At 34.9% G+C, this 23,630-nt stretch overlaps 1 protein-coding gene across 1 annotated transcript in view; it reads left to right on the top strand.

Annotated features, from left to right (window-relative positions):
- LOC126892632 (gastrula zinc finger protein xLCGF3.1-like) overlaps nt 1-14,106 on the top strand; it is a 52,868-nt gene extending 38,762 nt beyond the window's left edge. Inside the window, exon 3 of the mRNA XM_050662267.1 lies at nt 12,949-14,106. Within this exon, the coding sequence (XP_050518224.1) occupies nt 13,125-14,072 (948 nt within the window). The 5' untranslated portion in view covers nt 12,949-13,124 and the 3' untranslated portion in view covers nt 14,073-14,106. The remainder of the gene's footprint in view (nt 1-12,948) is intronic.
- Nucleotides 14,107-23,630: the final 9,524 nt, after the last annotated feature.

Raw genomic sequence — 23,630 nt, 5'->3', positions numbered from 1 at the left:
TTCTTTCAAACGGACTTCCAACATTGTACTGTCTCATAGGAGCCTCTTTTCCGGTAGGGCCCGTTACTTGTAGCACAGGTAGTACATTTCTTACACCAGTCCTTCACATCGTCGGAACTATTCATCCAATAAAATCGTTCCCGAATTCTCTGAAGGGTCTTCCTGTGGCTAACTCCGGCCCGATGCTCGATCTTGAAATCATATTCTTGAAGTCGTTCAATCCATCTGGCTATCTGACCCTCTGGATTCTTAAACTGCATTAACCATTTAAGGGCGGCATGGTCGGTTCGGATTAGAAACTTCCTTCCGTAGAGGTATTGATAGAAGTGTTCCACTGATTTTACTACTGCTAGAAGTTCTCTTCTCGTGACGCAATAATTTCGTTCAGGTTTTGAAAGCACTTTACTAAAATATCCAAGGACTCGTTCCTGTCCTCCTTGGATCTGCGACAGCACTCCTCCAATTCCCACATTGCTTGCATCCGTATCTAAGATGAACTCTCCTTCTGGCAGTGGATACCCTAATATTGGCGCTGTAATTAAATGCCTCTTCAAAGTTTCAAAGGCCGTTTGGCAGTCTTCATCCCAGCAATAATCCCTTGCTTCCTCTGTAAGTCGCGTTAATGGCTTAGCGATATCTGCAAACTTCTTAATGAATCTCCGGTAGTAAGTACAGTGGAACCCCGATAAGTCGGCCCCCGATAACCCGGAAGTCCGGCTAACCCGGACCGATTTTCATCAGACAAAAATTTAACAAATAAACAATTTAACAATTTTATCAAATAAAAATGTATGTAGGTCAAATAATATTTGAGAGATAATGTGTATTTGTGTAATTTGAACACATATAAGTATGTACAACAGTAAAAATGATTCATGCACACGGCGGCAGGCAAAGCGACCGTCTCAGCTTATCGGAAAGAACAGGCACCTGTCTGTATTCCTTTTCCGTTATTTATGTCAAACTGTCTTAGCATTGTTTAAAATAGACGTGACTATTTAAAAATTCTTTTTTAAAACAATGGCCTTAGTCTGTTCTTAAATAACAACATTGTTTTAATCACTTCCGTTCTGTAATCGTGCTTCAGATTGTGTTTGCCTGATTTTTGTCTACGTAATGGTAACAAAACTGTAATGTTAACAAAACGTAAAAATGTTGTGACAATGGAAAAGAAACTAGAAACATTAGGTAGGATTGATAAAGACGAATCTTTAAAATAAATTTATTGCAGCATCATAATATGATATTATGATACCATAGGTCTGGATCCCGCGTATGAAAAAAAAGTTGATTAATAGCAAGCTAAAAATTTGTTAATAGCTTAAGGGTGTCTAGTCGGATAAACTTTGATATATGAGAACACTGGAACAGGGGCAGTTTTAATTGTGGAACAGGTAAAAAATCTGGAACGGTCAGAACACGAAAATGGCACATTTGTTTTGTCCGACAGAACAGACATAAACTCTCCGAACAGAGATTAAACTCTAATGCAAAAATCAGACTGCTATTTATCACCTGTCATAATTCCTGTCATTTGACATATTCTACATGTTCCACTCATTAAAACGCCAATTTGGTGATAAATAGCAGTCTGATTTTTGCATGAGAGTTTAATCTCTGTTCGGAGAGTTTAAGTCTGTTCTGTCGGACAAAATACATGTGCCGTTTTCGTGGTCTGACCGTTCCAAATTTTTAGCCTGTTCCACAGTTAAAACTTCCCCTGTTCCAGTGTTCCCATATATTAATGTTTGTCCGACTAGACACCCTTAAGCTAATAACAAATTTTCAGCTTGCTATTTATCAACTTTTTTTTCGTACGCGGGATCCAGACCTACCATATTATGGTGTCGGTACATCTCTACAGTATGACTGAGTTTTTTACCAAGAAATGAACAAAACTCTACACTCTATACAACTATACGTAATTTAGATGTGTACTGTGCATATGTGTTTCATGTTTTTGTAATTATAATGGAGGTTATTTATTAATTTTTACTATATTCTCCGGCTAACCCGGATTTTCGATAACCCGGATCGGCCGCGGTCCCGATTAATCCGGGTTATCGAGGTTCCACTGTACACAGTCCCAGAAAACTTCTCACTTGATGTTTATCAGTTGGTTCAGGCCATCCCTTAATGGAATCGATTTTTCCCTTATCCACGGCCACTCCTTCTTTGCTGACTATATGGCCTAAATAATTGACTTTACTTTGAAATAGCTGGCATTTCTTGGGGTTTAACATTAACTGGGCAGCTTTAAGTCGATTAAAAACGTCTTCTAAATTCTTCAGGTGGTCTTCAAACGTCTCTCCCAAAACGATTATGTCGTCTAAATACACCAGGCACGTTTTCCAAGATAACCCTCTCAATACATTTTCCATAAGCCTCTCAAATGTCGCAGGAGCATTACAGAGTCCGAACGGCATAACGTTGAATTCCCATAATCCAGATCCTGTCGTAAAGGCCGTCTTCTCCTTGTCCACTGGATCCATTTCTACCTGCCAATATCCAGACTTCAAGTCCAACGTAGAAAACAATTTACTTCCAGCCAGTGTGTCCAACGTGTCGTCGATCCTAGGCAGAGGATAACTATCTTTCTTGGTAACATTGTTCAACAAACGGTAGTCCACACAGAACCTCGTAGTTCCATCTTTCTTCTTGACCAGGACCACCGGAGAGACCCATGGGCTCGTAGAAGATTCTATCACCCCGTCTTTCTTCATTTCTTGAACAATCCTTTCAGCTTCCTCTCTCTTTGCCTGTGGTAATCGTCGAGCTGTTTGACGAATTGGCCTAGCGGTACCAGTGTCAATTTTATGTTTTACAACTGTCGTTCTTCCTGTCTTTCCTCCTTTCGGTACGAATATGTCACGATATTGCCTAAGAAATTCCCTTAATTTTCTTTTTTCCATTTGATTTAGAGACTGGCCTGCAACTGCAACCATTTGGTCGAACTTGTCGTTGGAATTATCTGATGTTGTCGTCTGACGGATTATGGACGTCACGGGTACACAAGTTCCTACTTTTGTCTCCTTCTTGATGGTCACTGGGTAGTCATTGACATTAATCAATCTCACGGGAATTTCTTTAGCAGAAGTAACCAATTCCTTTCCAATTATGATTCCTCTGCCAACCTCCTCGTCGTGGTTCCATGGCTCCATCATAACAGGTGTTCCTTCTTCCACAATTCCCTGTAGCCGCGCTACGATGATCGTTTTACTCCTCGCAGGCACAACTGTATCTTCTTTAATGGCTGCTAGCACAGTGCTGTCATCATGTGGATGAAGAAATACCTCCTCGTTGCCAACTTTGATTACCCTGTTCTTAAAATCCAATTGAAATCCATGCAAATTCATTACGTCCATTCCTAATATAACATCTTCTTCGATGTCTGCAACTATGACAGTATGGACGAACTTTTCTGCTCCAATCCCTAATTGTATCTGGATTTCTCCGTGGATGTTGGCATTTTCACCGGTGGCAGTCCGCAGTCGCAACCGCGTTGGTAAGAGCTTCTTATGACTGTTTATAACTGACGGTCGTATAATGGTCCTGGTCGCTCCGGTATCCACCAACAATGTATACTTTTTACCATTTATTTCTCCATCTACATATACACTATCTTCACGACATTTCAAAGAAGCTATTAGTATGAGAGGGTCTTTGGAAAAATTACGGGTCGAAGCTGCCCCCCTAAGGCCGACCCGTTCTAGTTTTCCTGATGGTGAGTCTCTTGATTGTTATTGTACCTAGTCCTTCGGGAGCTGTTGGATATGCATATCGTACCAACCTGGCAATATCGACCTCGTATTCTTGAAGAGCTTCATCTTTCTTTTGTCTTCGATTTTTAAACTGCGACTGATAGACATGCTCTAAATGTTCGTGTCCGTATCGCATATTCAGTCTCTTTTTAAGCTGCTCGAAGTCATCGGTCTCCTCTACGGCTATGGTCTGGAGCAGCGGTTCTCAATCTTTTTGAGTCATGTACCATCTAAAGTTTCTTTTATTATATTTCTATATTTTTAGATTGTATAATCCAGACTTACTGTGTACTACTATTTTAAGTTTTTGTGTGTTTTGTGTACCACCGCAAATAATGATATGTACCACCAGTGGTACATGTACCACAGATTGAGAACCGCTGGTCTGGAGGACATCCAAAGCGTCGCCTCGAAGAGCAATAGTGAGGTTTACAGCCTTTTCTTTTTCGGACCATCCGTTCGCTCTGGCCGCCGATTCGAACTGTTTCTGTAGTTGTTCCATGATGACTTTCCGTCGAAATTTGGCACCTTAACACGAGCATAACCCACACTCCCTTCAACCATAGACCGTGGCTCCAATTTGTATTTCTTTTCATCATCTTTAATGTCTGTTAAGATGGATTCCATCCCTTTGTCTACTTTCTCCGTTTCCTCCATTTTCTTTTCTATTTCCTTGATCTTTTCTTCAAAAGTAGATTTTATGGACGATATCTTGTCGTCAAAATCCGAAGTGACTTTAGAGATTTCGTTAGTCATCTTGTTTTCAAGGGATGAAATATCACCCGAAACTTTCGAAATTTCACTAGAAACTTTCTGTTCTAATGATGCAATGTCTGTCGAAACTTTAGAAACATCGGAGGAAACTTTGGAAACGTCGGAGGAAACTTTCGAAATCTCGCCAGAAACTTGTGAGATTTCGCTAGAAACTTTGCTCTCTAATGATGTAATGTCTGTCGAAACTTTGTTCTCTAGCGATGTAATGTCTGTCGAAACCTTCGAAATCGACGAGATCACAGCAGCATGCTTGTCTTCAAACAAATAGGTTTCTGGATCTTTACCCTCTTCCTGAAGAGCGTTCTTTAGACGTTCGACCAGATCAGCCTTTTTCCCAGTAGAACTCAGATCCCTTTCTTCCAATTCAAGTCTCGGGTCTGCAATTTTTAGCTTACACAAGGTAGACATCACACACTTTATTTATTACGATTTATATTTTATTTATTTTTAAAGTATCCTCACTTCTGCACCATTTGTTACGCGATTGACTCTACTATTTTATTTATTTATATCTTTAGGCACTAAGTTTAATTTAAATAAAGGAAGACTTACTTATATTATTTTATTTACATCACTTATTTATTTTAATAATTACAAATAACACCAACTAACACATCTAATTTATTTACAAACTCAAATTTATGATTTAATTAACTAAACATAATAATTACGATAACTAATAAATACATTTCACTAAATCCGATTCGAATACAATTATATCACGCGTCGCGGCTCGTTCATTGACTGACTGGCCTGTGCTCGAATTCCTGTTCTTAAATACTCTGACAGCGGTCGTCTCGAATCGCCGTGGAAGGTCTGGCCTTTACTCGTAACGCCGAGAAGATTCAAGAATAACTAGGCCGGGTTGTGAGGCGTCACACCTGTATATATTAATTTTTCAAAAAGGTAATACCGGCGTTGAAAAGAGCGTAAAATATGTTTTAGGAAATATTTTGAACACTTTAGTTATAATAATTACCATTTAATAAATGCATAACGTATCATCACATTATGTAGGTACCTACGAGCCCTAACAACTATATGTTGGAAGAAACAGTTATTTTGCAAATAAAATGCCAATTTACCGAAATTCTTTTATTTAATTTTTTTTTAATTGTAGATATGATATTAATAACATTTTTTTTGATTTGTAGAATTATTTTTACAATTTAATTATATATTTTATGTTGATTACAATTGAATTAATTGTTGGACAATCTAAAAATGCTGACAACTAAATATTGGAACAAGAGGTTTTTAACAAATTTAAATAAAAATTAATAAAGCGTAACATCGCCCTTAGCTTGATTAACAGCCTGAACCCTATTAGCCCTTGTGTCAACTAGGCCTTCACAGAATTCCGGGTGAGACTATCCCATATTTCTTGTAATTTAGTACGTAGTTGTGGCAAAGTGCGCTGAGGGTTATTTCTTGGGCGTTGTTTCATTTTGTGCGAAAGTTTCTTTATTGGATTAAGATCCGAGCAATTACAAGGATGTGACAAAACTTTAATGTCATGTTCTCCTATCCCATTTTTTGGTAGATTTAGCCGTATGGCATGAGGCTCCGTCCTGTTAAAAGATAAAATCTCCGGATGGATATAACGTTGCTGCACTTGGTAAAAACGAATGTTCAAAGATATCTTGATATTTGGCTGCGTTTACTATGCCTTCAATAAAATATAAAGTTCCCACCCCTTTGGCCGACATACAACCCCACACCATGATACCCTGTGGAAACTTTAGTCCTTTTGAGACAATCTTTATGGAGTACTTCTGTAATTTCCCTAATCACACGCTTTCGGTAATCTCCCACGCAGACATCAAATTTGCTTTCGTCGTTATAGATAACTTTGTCCCAGTCAAGTTTGGTCCACGAAAGTTTAGATTTAGCCCAAATATAACGATTTCTTTTTTGAGTTTCCGTCAACAATAGTTTTTCTTTGGCCTATTCGAATAAATAAAAAAATAGAAAATTTATCTCGCAAATAAGTACCTATCAAACATACCTTACAAAAACTAAGACCGCTTTTGTGGATATATTTGCGACAGCATTCTCTGGAAACATGTATCCCAGTTTAACTATTCCATCTAGCAGTTACTTCTCGTAGTGTATTTCTTCTTCCCGACTTATATACAAGAATAGAAAACCGCTAAACGCCGTAAAAATGAGTGGCGCATACAATATTTCAGCTACAAAAGATCTGATATGAAAATTACGTGGCGCGAAAATGTATTTTCATTTTGATGCAAAACAAAATTCTAGTTTTATTTTAAAATATTTTTCCATAATATTTGCTTAATTTGAAGTAAACGCGCCACAAAAGAGTTTCAAAATTCAAACTGTATCAAATTTACTCTTTTGTGGCGCGTTTACTTCAAATTAAGCAAATATTATGGAAAAATCTTTTAAAATAAAACTAGAATTTTATTTTGCATCAAAATGAAAATACATTTTCGCGCCACGTAATTTTCATATCAGATCTTTTGTAGCTGAAATATTGTATGCGCCACTCATTTTTACGGCGTTTAGCGGTTTTTTATTCTTGTATCAGGAGTTTTTCAAGTTATATACAAATTAAATGTATGAAGTTGAATGCAATTTTTCTCGATTACACGTTAAGCTTTATAAATGGCCACCTTTGTCGCATTATCTGCCAAATGATTTAGTGTCCATCGAATGTACACTAGATTTTTTTTCTAGTCGAAATAGATTGAATAAAAATATTGGGATGGCCGGTAAATGAACTCGGATTGCCCGTTGCAGATCAAATTTAGCGTCGTAACCACTTCAACTACATAAACCATTTCGGGAATAATCGTTAATTGGATTATACTTTTGTAGCTTAATAACTTCTAAACAGCTTAACCGATTTTGATCACTAAACATGAGTTTAAAACGTATTGACAAGTAGTATCTGATGCATCCAAGATCAAGTATGATAACTGAATGTATTACAGGAATTATTGAGCTTGAAAAACGGTTTTTGTCCATAAGAAATAGATTTGATCATACTTATGAAGCCTATAACAAAAAAGTTCGAATTTTCCCAGATATGAGATATACACCGTTAGACGCGTCATGAGTCCTCCTACAAACGCTCAGTTATTGGCGCAATTTGTAGGTTGAAATTTTGAGTAATTGTCGAAAAACCAATATTTTCAAAGTTTAATTTTTCAGTTTTTCGGCTATGGTGAGCAGTGTGTATGTCTCAGGTTGATCGCTTAAGCACCATTTGAAAGCTTAACTCAACCCTATTGATTTGGTGTATTTGCGGTTTTCCTGTCTCTCCTTGAACCTAAGATATATACGCCCAAAAAATATGCTATTTTGTATCTACCTAGTCCTCTAGCTGGCTTACGGGTAGTCAGAAGTCAAAAATTAGACCGGTTCTGAATCGGCCCTCACACCCTCTTGAAACACAGAAAAAAAAATTCAGATCGGTGTAACTTTTCCACACACATACATACATACATAACATTTTCCCTTTTTTAAATAAAAATTGAGTCATACTTCTGAGCTCGATAACTTTTGAATGGTATAACCGATTTTCAAAATTAAACATGCGTTGGAAAGGTAATGATCTGCGCTATCTGAAGCCGCAAAGGTCGGGCTAAAGTTTTTGAAATTTTTGGGAGTTTTGGGGACGAGAACGAAAAACAGACTCTAAATGGGAAGGGCCGTAAAATCCACACCCTTGGACCAAAATAGAGATGTAACATACGGATGGACGAGTCTTTTCCTATACTTTGAGATGGGATTTGGCCCAATTTTCAATTCAGTCAGGTTTGGAAAATCGAAAATTTCGTGTATATATAGTGTCGCTTGTAGGGGGTGTTGTGCGCCACTGGTGAGAACTGCCGTTCTCTGTGGATTCTGATTAAATGTCTTACACTCCTTTGAGAAACAGCTTTTGGTCGGTCTGAGCTTTTGGCGCGAACATCAATACTGGCAGTTTCACCATATTTCTTAATTATATTAAACACAGTAGTTGTTACTACAGTCAATTCACTGGAAATTTCTGGCATTGTTTTCCTTTTGTGGTACCGGTGAATAATAATTTCTCGCTCTTTTGGATCAGTAGGTTTTCCACGTGCCATTATTGTATTTTACTAATAATAAAACTGACAGTTGTTAATTTATTTATACTTAAATGACGCGTTATAATTATTGTTGACAACAAACTAGCTATTCGTATGTTTGATTTCAAAACCTTCTTTCCGTCAGGCTGATAAAACTGAACGCGATGTCGCCAGGGCACGCTAAAACGCGAGGAAAATTAAAAAATGTTCCAATATTTAGTTGTCAGCAGTTTTCGATTATTAAACAGTTAATTGAACAGTAATCAACAGAAAATATATAATTAAACGGTAAAAATAATTCCATACATCATAAAAAATGTTGTTAATTTCATATTTACTTTTCAAAAAATTTAAATAAAAGAATTTCGGTAAATTGACATTTTATTCGCCAAATAACTGCTTGTTCCAACATATAGTTGTTAGGGCTCGTATAAGCGGTAGATTCGTGCAAATAGTAATATAAGAATTATTGTGCATTTAATAGTAGTAGTATATAATAGTATAGACATCTCAGATTTTGTCTTTTACAAAAATGGCGGGCATTCAAAATGAATCTGCCGCCCATAGTTACATGTGAACATACGTTATGCATTTATTAAATGGTAATGAACATAACTAAAAAGTTCAAAATATTTACTAAAAATATTTTTACACTCTTTTCAATGGCGGTATTATCTGCGGAGTGAAAAATTATTACATACAGGGTGAAATAATTGAAAAAGAAACAACATATTTTTGACTGAGATGACAACAACAAATGAGAAACAACAAACACTGAGATAACCGCATATCTAAATTTGAACCTTTATATGTGTAGTATATGTGGTCCAAATTAAATGCTTCTACCATTAAATGCACAATAATTCTAATACTATTTGTACGAATCTGCCGCACATAGGTACACTTCACGTCAATAAAAACTGGTACACTTTTTTTTCCAATGTAAACCTGTGTTCAGACTGACAATTATTGTTCGTGAATCACTTCGTTGTTGCCATCACAGACAACGGAATTGCACTAAATCTAAATACAAAAAAATAACGTTTAGAATGTATATTTCGAAATGTAATACATATATTTAAATTCCACACTTGTTCACTGTAAAAGTTATTTATTTTGTATTAATTTCAAATTAAATTTTTAATTTTTCCAGTGTGTTTTATTTATTCTACACAACTCAATGCAGTTTTGTCCTACAATTTACGAGAAACCAATCACACCTCTCGATTTGACATTAAACATAATAATTTAAAGTCATGTCAAGATTTATTATCTATCATTATTTTTGAATTGAAATATTTTCATAAATTATAATAAAACACTATTCAATGTATGAATACTTAATTGAGATGACGGAAAATTACAATTGTTTTAGTTTTTAGTACCTATATTAAAAAATGCGGACTGTCGCACAGCCCCGTTTTTACCTTTTTTTTTTTGAGTGAATTTGATGGCCTTGGCCGAGCTATTAGCCAGACATTTTGTTATTTTAAAAACAAACAAATTTGATTTTTCAATCAGAGGAATTTTTTCTGTATTTCTAACTCTAAACACATAACAAACTAACATTATTATCTACAGTTATTATCTAAATCAGCGGCCGGGGAACTTTTTTAATCATTACCCCAAAAGATTTTTATGTAAGTTGATATTACCCCATGGCGAAGAGCAAAAAAAACAAAATCGCCTCTTTTTATAAATAGCAAATTAAAAATATATACTTTTTAGTCACAAAAGCTTCATTTTTACCCCCAAAAATTTCATTTTTACCCCATTTGGGGTAATTTACCCCGGTTCCCCGACCGCTGATCTAAATAATACTCTGTTTTGGTTGTTAATTTTTTTTGTAAATTTTTATTTTTTTTTGTATTTTTTTTGCATTTTTTTTATATTGTTAATTTGTTTTTTTATTAATTTTTTTATTTTTTGTAAATTGTTTTTTTTTACTACGCTAAGATGTAAACCCGATTCATCCTCGCGGAGGTTTACATCTTCTTAGTTTTTTTTTGCTTTTTTTATTTACCTAGTTTGATATAATATTTTCGTTGAACTGGCAACGAAACTACCCTAGAAATTAGAATGACACTTGTGACAAGATCAACTTACACAACTTGAAAAACACGATTTTCGGTTATAAGAGTTGTACCAGTTTTTTTTTGACGCGAAGTGTACATGTGAAGATACGTTATGCATTTATTAAATGGTAACTAATATATCTAAAAAGTTCAAAATATTTTTACGCTCTTTTCAATGGCGGTGTTATATTTTTGAAAAATTAATATATACTGTTATATTCCTAATTGATATAAGAAATAAAAGTTTATAATTATAAATTAAAGTCAAATTAAAATAAAGGTTTTCATTTTTCTCGACCACGGGCATGTAAATTTGGAACACCCTGTATAAAACAAATTATGTATAGGTAGCTTTTAAGAGAGTGATTCGGAGAACTGTTTACGAACCGCGGGAACAATACGACTCAAGTAAACAATTAGAGTGATGTGTACAAAGAAAGTGTTCGCGGAAGGATTTGTCATTAACCACCGCTAACTAATACTCTAGTGAATAAGATAATAGGTCATTAAATTTGTAAATGTTGTATTAATGTAGAAAGTAAAATTGAAATGGGGAATATTATTTTTTCTTGAAATCCATTAAGATATTTAGAAAAAGGAAAGTTGTGTTGATAAATACGGATAATTGAAAGTTGCTTGGGATTGGTTGATTTTTGAATGCTGGAAGGGGTAATTTGGAACTAGGAGAATGGATGAGAGATGTGTGGCAGTAGGTTTTTGGCGATCGAGAGGCGAAGACCAGTTTTCGAGAAGAGTGTACAAAAAAGTGAAACGCCGGTATAGTTAGTTTGTTTTTGAAAATTAAAAAGTAAGATATCGTGGAACGAGTGTTGGGCCGAGTCGAGATAGTATATAACTCCTTGAGTCTAGAGTATCCCGGTTTTGTTGAAGTGTTTGAAAAAGGTAGAACACGGAATCAGGAGACGGCAGGAACGAGGGCTGTACGAGGCGTAGTTGTCAGAAAGGAGCAGAGGCCTTACTGGGAAGCTGGTACGAGTCGTTTGATCGCAACCCAAGATAGGAGGAAACGTGTTTTGTGGGAAGACATTGTCAAATCTCCAGAAAAAAGTCAGTCTATTTTGTTATGACATGAATGTATGGTTTGTGTATTAAATACCACATTGAAAATTGGGGCACACAATCACTATTCCAAATTTTTCATCAAACTTAAATAAATTTGTTACTGATAAATCATAATAGTTCTTGTTAAATAAAAAATTTTGGAAACAAAAAGAAATAAGATTCCCATTTTTTGTAAATGTTGTATTAAATAAAGATAAGATATAAGAAATATTAAATAGTGATGGCCATTTAGATAAAATAAACGATTTTATAATTTCTAATTGAAATCCATATGTGTGTATTATTTTACTCTCTTTTATCTATCCCGATTAGGAATCCACTGAGAAATATTTTGAAGCCACGAAAGTAAGTAATTGATATTATAATTTACCCTGAGATTGAGACTATATTGGTATTGGATCTGTTTGATTAATGAGATAATTATTAATTAATTAATTAAAATAAATTACATCTGAGAACAGCATCAGATATCAAAAGTAAGATCACAACAACATGGCGCCCAACGTGGGGCATTGAAAAGTATTTCTAGTGGCAAATTTGAAGGAATAGGAAGAGAAAAGCCGGTGGTTGGAAATTTATATGCCCGTGGTAAAAAGTGAGATATTTACATTTGATGACATCAAATTTTAGATATCTTTAGGTACAAATTTGGCATAATTGATTTAATTTATCGATATTTACATTTGATATATTTATTGACAATTTATTAAATTTGGGTGAGAAAAATTCGTCTTGGTAACATACTATTCAAATTTTCATATTTGGCGGGGATAGTACTTCTTGAAAACAAATGTCTGTGACAAGAAGCAAAAGCAAAGACAACAAAAAACAAGAAGAACATTCAGATCAAGAGGAAAATTGATTAACTTATTAGGTTCATCGTCCTTTTCTCTCGCACTAATGGAGAGTATACGCGCTTGTGCGTCTTACAACCTTTTATTTTCACCCTTGTAACTTATTAAAATAAACATTACAGTTTTCAGGGACTTTCGGCCCTCGGTAATAACGTAATCTTTCATTCTGCGTTTAAATTTTTCAAAAATATCTATTAGTTTTCTCAGGATTTGAAAAAAATGAATACATTTAAAACACATTGAAAATTTTGACAGGCGACATTTTGCGCCTTTCCTCTTAATTGCACCATTCTGATTTAACAAGTAATTATCATTTTAGGTTTCTCTTCTAATGACACGAAAACAGCTGCCAGTAACCTCTTAACACATGCTACAACTGACAAAAATTTGAAGCAATATATAACTTCCACTACCAATGTGAACACTGGAGGACAACGTTTTATATGTATCATTTGCAAGAAACCATTTTCAAACAATTATCGTTTAGAACTACATATGAGGATACACACTGGTAAAAAACCTTTTGCATGTGAAATTTGCACTAAACAGTTTTCAACCAAGGGTAATTTAAAAGCACATATGACAGTGCATACGGGTGAAAAACCATTTGAATGTGAAATTTGCAATAAACAGTTTTCAAAAAAACATTATTTGAAATTGCATATGAGAGTGCATACTGGTGAAAAACCATTTGAATGTGAAATTTGCAATAAACAGTTTTTAAGAAAACATTATTTGAAATTGCATATGAGAGTGCATACTGGTGAAAAACCATTTGAATGTGAAAATTGCACCGAACAGTTTTCAACAAAGGCACATTTAAAATTGCATATGAGAGTGCATACTGGTGAAAAACCATTTGAATGTGAAATTTGCCACAAACAGTTTTCAACAAAACATGTTTTAAAATTGCATATGAGAGTGCATACTGGTGAAAAACCATTTGAATGTGAAATTTGCACCAAACAGTTTTCAACAAAACAAGTTTTAAAATGGCATATGAGAACGCATACTGGTGAAAAACCATTTAAATGTGAAATTTGCAATAAACAGTTTTTAAGAAAACATAATTTGAAATTGCATATGAGAGTGCATACTGGTGAAAAACCATTTGAGTGTGAAATTTGCAACAAACAGTTTTCAACCAAACAAGTTTTAAAATTGCATATGAGAACGCATACTGGTGAAAAACCATTTAAATGTGAAATTTGCAATAAACAGTTTTTAAGAAAACATTATTTGAAATTGCATATGATAGTGCATACTGGTGAAAAACCATTTGAATGTGAAATTTGCAACAAACAGTTTTCAACAAAATCACCTTTAAAAAGGCATGTGAGAGTGCATACTGGTGAAAAACCATTTGAATGTGAAATTTGCAATAAACAGTTTTCAGCAAAACAAGTTTTAAAATCACATATGATAGTGCATACTGGATTTTAAATAGAAGAACGGCTTGAAAGTTTAGAAAATCAAAAAAGGCGAAAAAATATAATTATACAGGGTTTGAACATAGATACAAATGGCCCAGATATCCTAAAGCATGCAATTAAAAATGTTATGCAGACAGAATTAGAAGTAGATGTACAAATAGAGAAGGCTCTGAAGTTAGGAGAAAAAGTTTGTTTGGTTGAGCTTGAAAAGGAAGAAGATAAAAGAAAAATCATGCGAAACAAAACCAAATTGGAAATCGAGAAGAAGGTCTAGTTTATATCAACGATGACCTATCAAAGAACGACAGAATTGTACAGAAAAGTGTCAGACAAAAAGCGCAAGAACTAAGAAAGGAAGGGAGAAAAGTGAAAGTAGGGTATAAGAAAATATATGCCGATCATGAAATATGGCGCTGGGATGGAATGAACCAAACGTTGGTGATAAAGCAAAAAACTAAACAACAGCAATGAAAGGAAACAAATGACGACGAACAATGCAAAGAAGAGGATTACGAACTATGGAAATAAAACAAATCAAGACAGCAATAAAAAAGAAAAGCCGAAAAATGACAAGATACAGTCTGCAACAGAGATAAATGAGACGGAAACGACGCAGGCAATTGACAAGGCAATAAGTAAAAATAACAAAAAGGAAACTAAAGTCAATTTGGGTACATGGGATGTAAGAGGCACATACGAAACAGGAAAACTCAAAGAATTAATTAGAGAAATTAAAAGATATAATGTAGAAATAATAGCTTTACAAGAGACAAAACAATTAGAGACAGAAATAGTAGAAATAGAAGACGTGGTATTTTTTAAAAGCGTGGGAGAAACCAGAAGGTTAGGAACAGGCTTTATAATACAGCGAAAATGGAAGGAAAGAGTAATGGCATTCCAACCAATATCAGACAGATTATGCACAATAAGATTAAAAGGGGACAAACGAAACATAAGCATAATAAATGTACACGCACCGATTGAAGATGCCACAGAAGAAGAAAAAGATGAATTCTACGAGCAATTGGAAAGAGAATATGATAAATTACCAGGGTTTGACATCAAAATAATAATGGGAGACTGCAACGCCAAAGTCGGAAGAGAGAATATACATATACGAGCACATAATAGGGAAATATAGCAAACATGAGGTGTCAAACGATAATGGACAAAGAATAATAGGCTTTGCAACAGAAAGGCAAATGGTGATAAGAAGCACACAATTACGCCGAAAAGATATATATAAAGGAACGTGGATTTCCCCTGATAAAAAGACAGTAAATCAGATAGACCATATTTTAATAGAGAAGAAACATGTAAACAATGTAATAAATGTAAAGAGCATGAGAGGAGCGGACTGTAACTCGGACCACTACTTGGTGAGAGCAGAATACAAAATTGAGCATAACATAAAGAAAAAGAATAAAACAAAAGAAAAAATTAAAAAACAATTCAACATAGGACTATTAAAAGATAATAACACACAGAAGAAGTATGAACAGGGAATAACTAACAGACTAATCAGGGAACAAGAAACGTTAAACCCAGACAAACAATGGGAAAATATAAAAGAAGCAATCGTGAACACAAGTAAAGCAATCCTAGCGAAAACCAAAAGAAAACACAAAACAAAAGATTGGTATGATGAAGAATGTCAAGAAGTAGCAGAAGCAATAAGAAAGGTAAGACTCAAAAATCTAACAAATGACGAAGAAAGCACTAGAAAAGAATACAGAGAATTGAGAAAAATCATGAAAAGAAAATGTAGAAGCAAAAAGAGAAAATACAACGAGAACAAACTGAAAGAAATAGAAGAAAAATTAAAAAAAAAAAGAAATAAGATCATTCTACCAGGACGCAAAAAAAATGGAAAGAGGATATCAAAAAAACAACCCATATATGAGAGATGATAAAGGGATGTTGCTAAATGAGCTGGAAAAAATAATGGGAAACTGGCAAAACTATTTCACAGAACTGCTAAATAAGAGCGAAGTACAAAAGAAACAAACCACGAAATTGAAGATGATAGATAGCAATAGAAATACCAACAGAACAAGAAATAGAGAACGAAATAAAGAGCTTGAAAAATAACAAAAGCCCAGGAATAACAGAAATATCGGCCGAAATGATAAAATCAGGAGGGAAAAGACTACAGAAAGAGATATATGACCTGATAAAAAGAATATGGTAAGTAGAAAAAATGCCAGAAGAGTGGACCATAGCACAGTATAAAGAGGGACAGTAAAACCGCTTCCATGTCGGCACTTTGATCTCAGGAAGTAATACCGGCAGTACGCAATTGGTAATTCACCAGTGGTGGATACGGGTTTTCCCTGTTAAAAGCCGTACGTTCCTATGCTACTAGCAATGCGAGATTGGGGCAAAAGCGACTGCCAACATTGCGCGGTCGCCATGCGCGACTAAAGATTTTACTTCCAATTTTTCGGAGAGTGGTTCTACTGTCCCTCTTTATACTGTGACCATAGCAAGGATGTGCCCTATACATAAAAAAGGTGATAGAATGCTTTGCGAAAACTACAGAGGCATCGCATTATTAGAAATAATTTACAAAATCTTGGCACAAAGTATCAGAAAAAGGCTAAGTCAGTACTCGGAAAAAATACTGGGAGAATACCAGGCAGGTTTTAGAAACAACAGATCAACGACTGACCAAATATTTGCCTTAAAAGAAACACAGACTACCTGTTACGAATATAAAACAGTACTATATGCTTTGTTCATAGACTTTAAGCAGGCTTACGACACAGTAAATAGACAGCAGATGTACGAACTGGTGAAAGAATTGGGGATACCAAGTAAAATTGTCAGGATGGTAAAGATGACGATGGAAAACACAACAAACGAAATAGCTTGGAAAGGGTGTACATCCAAAAAGTTTGAAACCAAGGAAGGATTACGACAAGGAGACCCACTATCAACAACTACATTCAATCTAACATTGGAAGGAATAATCAGGAAAAGCAGAATAAACATGCAAGAAATGATATTTAAAAACGGCCACCAATGCATAGCATTTGCAGATGATCTGACGCTATTAGCAACAAGCAAAAAAGAACTACAAAAGTTAATGAAAAATGGGAATATGATAATGGGAGAGATCCAAAAAGAAAAAGAGCATAACATCATAGTACAAATAGATGGAGAAAAAACTTACTCGTTCAAAAGAGCCAAAGAAATTATTTACCTGGGAGCCAAAATAGATGAAAATGGTCATGAAGAAGAGGAGATAAAAGCAAGAATAGCTAAAGGAAATAAAAAATATGGAGCATTACGCACATTATTGAAATCCAAATACGTATCAAGAAAAACAAAAATAAGAATTTATAAGACTGTTGTCAGACCTACAGTAACATACGCATGCGAAACATGGGTGCTCAAAAAGTCAGAAACAGACCTTTTAGAAAGATGGGAGAGAAAAATGCAAAAAGGAATACATGGAGGTGTGAAAATAGAAGGTCAGTGGAGAAGAAGAACCAATAAAGAATTGGAAGAACTATATCAAGAGCCAACGATCACGACGACGATCAAAGTACAGAGAATACGATACTTGGAACACATCGAGAGAAGTAAACGAATGCCAAAAATGGTACTCTCACGAAGACCAATACAAAAGAGAAGGAAAGGCAGGCCAAGGAAAAGATGGAAGGACAGTGTGTATGAAGACTTGAAGAAAAGTAACATTGAGAGATGGAAAGAATTAGCATTGGACAGAAGGAGATGGAGGGAGGTGGTGAAGAAGTGTATCAAAAAACTGAAGTGTAATAATTTATAAGTTTTATAAGTTATGTAAGCTATATTAAGTTATTTATTATTTATGTAATCAGAAATGTAAACATGTTAGCCCTAGGCCTACAAGGCCTGTTTTGCGCTTAATAAATAAATATGAATATGCATACTGATGAAAAACCATTTGAATGTGAAATTTGCACCAAACAGTTTTCAATGAAACAAATTTTAATATAGCATATGACAGTGTATACTAGATGTTACAAACCTTGTAACATATTGATAATTATTATAATTTCGCCCCAATATATAATTTATAGCATTTTTGATAATTTCTTAAATGAACACACATGTTGGGCCATCTGTCCCTTGTAGTAACTCGAACATAAGAAAAGGCCATTAAATTAATAAATACCATATTTCCGTTGACCGTCGCAAATCTCATTGATTTGTAAATTTTTATACTATGCAAACAAGGCCATAATCCCTATTCTGATCTATTTTTTCTTTCTCACACATTTTCAGTACTGATGCCGACCGGATAACCAGATTAGGATAATGTTGGATTGGAACTAAACGTTGTATTTACTCTAAAACTTAAACTAGACACGCACAAAAGTTAATCAATTCTACTCCTTCGTTTGTAAGAGACAAAAAGACCGAAAAATGTTTCTTAGTCAGTTTTAATACGTTCTCTCAGTTGGTTACCAGTCAGGCTCAGAGCTAGTCGGTCGCGTTTAGCCCAATTCAGAATGTAGTCTCCCGAATGACAATACAGTCTTAATTCACGGTTCACGTTTTATTACTACACGGTTATTTACGCGAATTACTCATCTCTCTCTCTCTCTCTCTCTCTATCTTTCTCTCTCTCTCTTTCTATCTTTCTCTCTCTCTCTCTTTCTATCTTTCTCTCTCTCTCTCTCTCTTTCTCTCTCTCTCTCTCTCTGTCTGTCTCCTAACCGCGGTTCAATTTAGTAGCAATTCTACATAGCAAATGTATGTATGTTTTGTATTAAACCCAGTAATAGTTATTATTGTATAGTGATTGTAAATAGTGTTGTGATACAAAATAAAATAACTACCCCACACGTATTATTACTCATTTCAACTCGGAATTACACCTTGCTTCGATTCGACAAAAGATAATCAGAGTCTACTTTATCAACGGCTAAAGAAGCTGATTCCAGTCTTGTGTGAAGGACAAGAGATATTCACCAGGTCCATTTAACAACTGGTGAAGCCTTCTGTACACTAGTGAAATTTACAACAAACAGTTTTGAATGAAGAAAATTTTAAAGACGCATATGAGAGCACATACTGGTAAAAAGCCTTTCACATAAAAAATATGCCCAAACCAATATTCATACAGTTCTAGTTTAAAAGCACATGTTTCATACTCACGTTGAGCATTTTCTCAATATTCGGATTAACAAGGGTCTACACAACCTACCTTCATATTTGGCTAAATGGAACTACATAATTTGTAGCGCCATCCCATGAGCATAATGGAAATACAAATGCAAATATTGCATTGATCAAAACTTCGTTTTGGGGGTTAGGCTATTAAAAAAAAAAACAATGAAAAAATGAATTTTATTTGAAAATCTTTATTGTCGTAAAAAAGAAACATTCTTTACAATTACTTCTTAAAGATAATTTCTTTCAAATGTTGACCATGACTGCGGTTAAGACGGTCCCTTCTGAAGGTCTAATTCTCGATGACGCATTCGAGCTTTTCGATTTGTATTTGACCAGTGACTCGACTAATACTGGCCTCCAATGCCTCAATGGTAGCCGGTTTATTCATGTAGACTTTGGACTTGATGTAGCCCCAGAGGAAAACGACTAGACGTGTGATGTCACAGGATATAGGCGGCCAATAGTCTAAGAGCTAGAGCCGAAAAATCATCGTCATAAGTAATATGGAGTTTGGCATGTGAAATGTGTCTTGTATATTGATAATTATGACCCCTTTCAGGCTGACACCTCAGTGGGTGCAGGAAGTAGCAATAAGGGATGAAAGGGGAAAGTTAGTGCAGTCATTAAAGGTTTTCACCTCCTATTTTGTTAAACCTCCATCGATTTGCATGAAAATTGGTGACTAGTTAGAGCATACCTCAAGAAACAAAACTGATTTGGTGCCAACTTGCACTTTTTCCCTGGGGGTGCATACTACCCCTTCTCGAGGGTGAAAACTATTTTATTAAAAATAACCCCACAAATCGATAGAGGGACAAGTTTTAAGTAAAGTTTGTTATATCATGTTGTTAAAATAGATCAAAGATTTGAATTTTTCGTAAAGAAAATGCATGGTGTAAAGCGGTTTTTCATAAATAACTCAAAAACTATAAGTTTTATTAAAAAAGTTATAATTATCAAAATTGAAGATAATAAAAAACAAAATAGATTTCCTATTCGAAAAACCTTTGAGAATTGATTAAAAGTGAGTTATAGGTGATTGAATGTAATTTTTTTTTTATAAAAAAAAATATTTTATAAAATATAAAATATTTACTAAACACTTGTCAAAGTACTCAGAAATATGTATCAAATGAGCTCTCGGAGAAGTTGATACCATAAAAGATTATGCTACAAACATTTTTCAAAGTTTAGGCTCCAAAAATTTGGAGTTTAGAATTGTTTTTTAAATTGTTTAAAGACATTTATGTAAAAGGACCCCGCACAAACCTTATGGAAAATAGGTCCCGGTGGATTTCGTTCATACTTTGGGAAAATACTCTTTGAAGCATCCTGATAAAAAGTTCTCATGGGCACAACTCAATCGTATGAAGGATTTTCAAGATATAGAGGAAAAAAAGCCCAAACTCGGAAAATTATAAGATTTACGGGGTATTCCAATTCGGTGAGTTACTGGATATTTGGCAACATGTAGAAGTTTGGATCAAAGAAAAGTGCTAGTAGTCTATGATTTTTTCCTGGCTATCCAATGGCGACCTTCACTTTGACCTTGACCTTCAACGGACGTCATCGTCTAGAGTTTCGAGGGTTTTCGGCATTCAATTGATATAAACAGATTACTCATGGGTTTTTGGGATCGCTAAACACGAATATGCCATCAGAATTGCCCTCCGGATGACGTGGTGGCCAGGGCCTCTGCAAGGGTCGTCATCTTCTAGAGTTTCGATGGTTGTCGGCAATTAATTGATGCAAATGAATTACTGGAGTGTTTTTCGAGGTCGCTATACACGAATATGCCAGCAGAACCAGATCTCTATATAGAACCATATTTCCAAGGTCAATGAAAGGGGCTCCTGGAGTTTCGAGGGTCTTTGGTACTACATTAATGCAAACAGATTAGTTATAGGTTTTTGGGGTTGCTGAACACGAATACGTGATCAGCACAGACACAAGAGCATCTTTTGGAGTTTCGGAGGAATCAAATGGATTACTCTTAGATTTTTGGGGTTGCTGAACTAGCCTACACTATCAGATCCGACCCACGAATCACATTGTGCCTACGGCACAATGTGATCACGTATTAGTGTTCAGCAACCCCAAAAACCTATAATTAATCCGTTTGCATCAATGTAGTACCAAAGACGCTCGAAACTCCAGGAGTCCCTTTCATTGACCTTGGAAACCAGGTGCTCCGGGAGTCGGTTCTGGTGGCATATTCGTGTTTAGCGACCTCAAAAAGCCCTCCAGTAATTCATTTGCATCAATTAAATGCCGAAAACCATCGAAACTCTAGAAGATGACGTCCCTTGCAGTGGCCCTGGCCACCACGTCATCCGGAGGGCAATTCTGATGGCATATTCGTGTTTTGTAATCCCAAAAACCCATGAGTAATCTGTTTATATCAATTTAATGCCTAAAACCCTCGAAACTCTAGAAGATGGCGTCCGTTGAAGGTCAAGGTCAAAGTAAAGGTCGCCATTGGATAACCAGGAAAAAATCCTAGACTACTAGTACTTTTTCTTCAGCCAAACTTCTACATGTTGCCAAATAACCAGTAACTCACGGAATTGGAATACCCCGTAAAGGCCGTAAATCTTATAATTTTCCGAGTTTGGACCTCTATATCTTGAAAATCCTTCATACGATTGAGTTGTGCCCATGAGAACTTTTTATCATGATGAATCAAAGAGTATTTTCCCAAAGTATGAACGAAATCCACTGGGACCTATTTTCCATAAGGTTTGTGCGGGGTCCTTTAGCAAAAATGTATTTGAATATGTCAAATTAATGTACCCATTATTGGACACCCCCAGTTTATGGACATATTCAGTTTATATTAATAGAAAAAATTTGATCAAACATGAAATAATATAAAAATAATATTTTATTAACATACAATTAATTAATATGTTCTTTTTATCATCCGTAACTTCACGTATGTGCTCTTAAATAGACGCTATTGTATAGGTACTTGCTACTGTCATTTCGGAGTCGGCGTTTGTATTGAATATACAAATATATATTATATACTCCAAAAAATATAACTGTTTTCAACATGGTAACAGAATACACTTGCGCGCTTAACCCGCCATTACACGCGCTATGAGGAAATCCCTCACCATATTTGTTTATAACCAATGAAATTGTGTAAACTAATACGATAACCTTAAGCACCCAGGAATGCCTTTAGCATGGTTTATGAGAGGGTATGAAAAAGTTATAGAATATTTCAGGCGGCCAGTGTGCCGTTAGGTTTTTATTTAATATTTAGGTAGGTTTAATTAAAATATTATTGTTTGGATTAGGTTAGGAACAGTGGCACACCGAGGGGGGGTTTGGGGGTTAAAATCCCACCCAGAGCATATATAAATATATATAAAAGAAAGTAGGAAAATGTAACTTGTCTTTCACAAATAATACAAAAAACTTTCGGTGCCCAAGCAAACCCCCCTCCCCCCAGAGGAAAATTCTAGGTGCGCCACTGGTTACGAACCCATTTTTAAAGTTACCTACCTATTCTAATTGGGAAATAAGCCACAATTTAACTTGAAAAATTGATTTTATTGACGTTTCGAAATCCACCTCGGAGGTCGTTATCAAAATACAAAATATTAATAGTTAATTACATAAATGCCACAAAGAAATAGCTTCAGAACAGTTTTTAATTTTAATTTGTATTTTTAGTAAAATGAATTCGCGTAAAAAACGTTAATTTCTTCAGTGGCTTGCTGAAATCGAACATTAAGAAAATTTCCTTTGGATCTATATTATTCTTACTTTTGTTTTGTTAAATTAATAAAAAAAAAATTGGTTTACGAGAGTTTCTATAATATGTGAGTAAAACCCATTTTATATTTATACATGTTGACATTCATTCTTCCTCGAAATAAGTCGAATTTATGTAGGTGAGGGCGACGCTCATACACGTGCAACCACGTCACAATAGAAGACGCGTGTAATGGCGGGTTAAAATAAATTGTACGATTGATACAGATACTGCTGTGAAATCAATTAGTGAAAAAACATTGAAAACTACAAAAGAAAAATTAAATATTATTAAAAATTAAAATTAAAATTTAATTATTAAATTATTATCCTAACTACATTCCCGAAATTCCTTTGAAAATTATTCTGTTAACTAATTTATAAATAGCGTATGTTTTAATTGTCACTTTTTCCTAAAAAAATCGAAAGAGTTCTCTTATTTTCATCATCACTTACTTAGCTTTGATGTTATCAACTTCATCTGGAGCTCACTTAATAGGTATTCTTGAGTACTTTGACAAGTGTTTAGTAAGTATGTATATTTTATAAAATGCATCGTTCTCCCGTTCTTTAAGCTTGAATACTCGTACTTAGATTTGAGTACTAGCCGAAAAAAAAAATATTAATTCAATCAACT

This window comes from Diabrotica virgifera, chromosome 9 (assembly GCF_917563875.1).
Source record: "Diabrotica virgifera virgifera chromosome 9, PGI_DIABVI_V3a".
NCBI classification, from domain to species: Eukaryota; Metazoa; Arthropoda; class Insecta; order Coleoptera; family Chrysomelidae; genus Diabrotica; species Diabrotica virgifera.
This window is presented reverse-complemented; position numbering and strand designations above follow the sequence as displayed.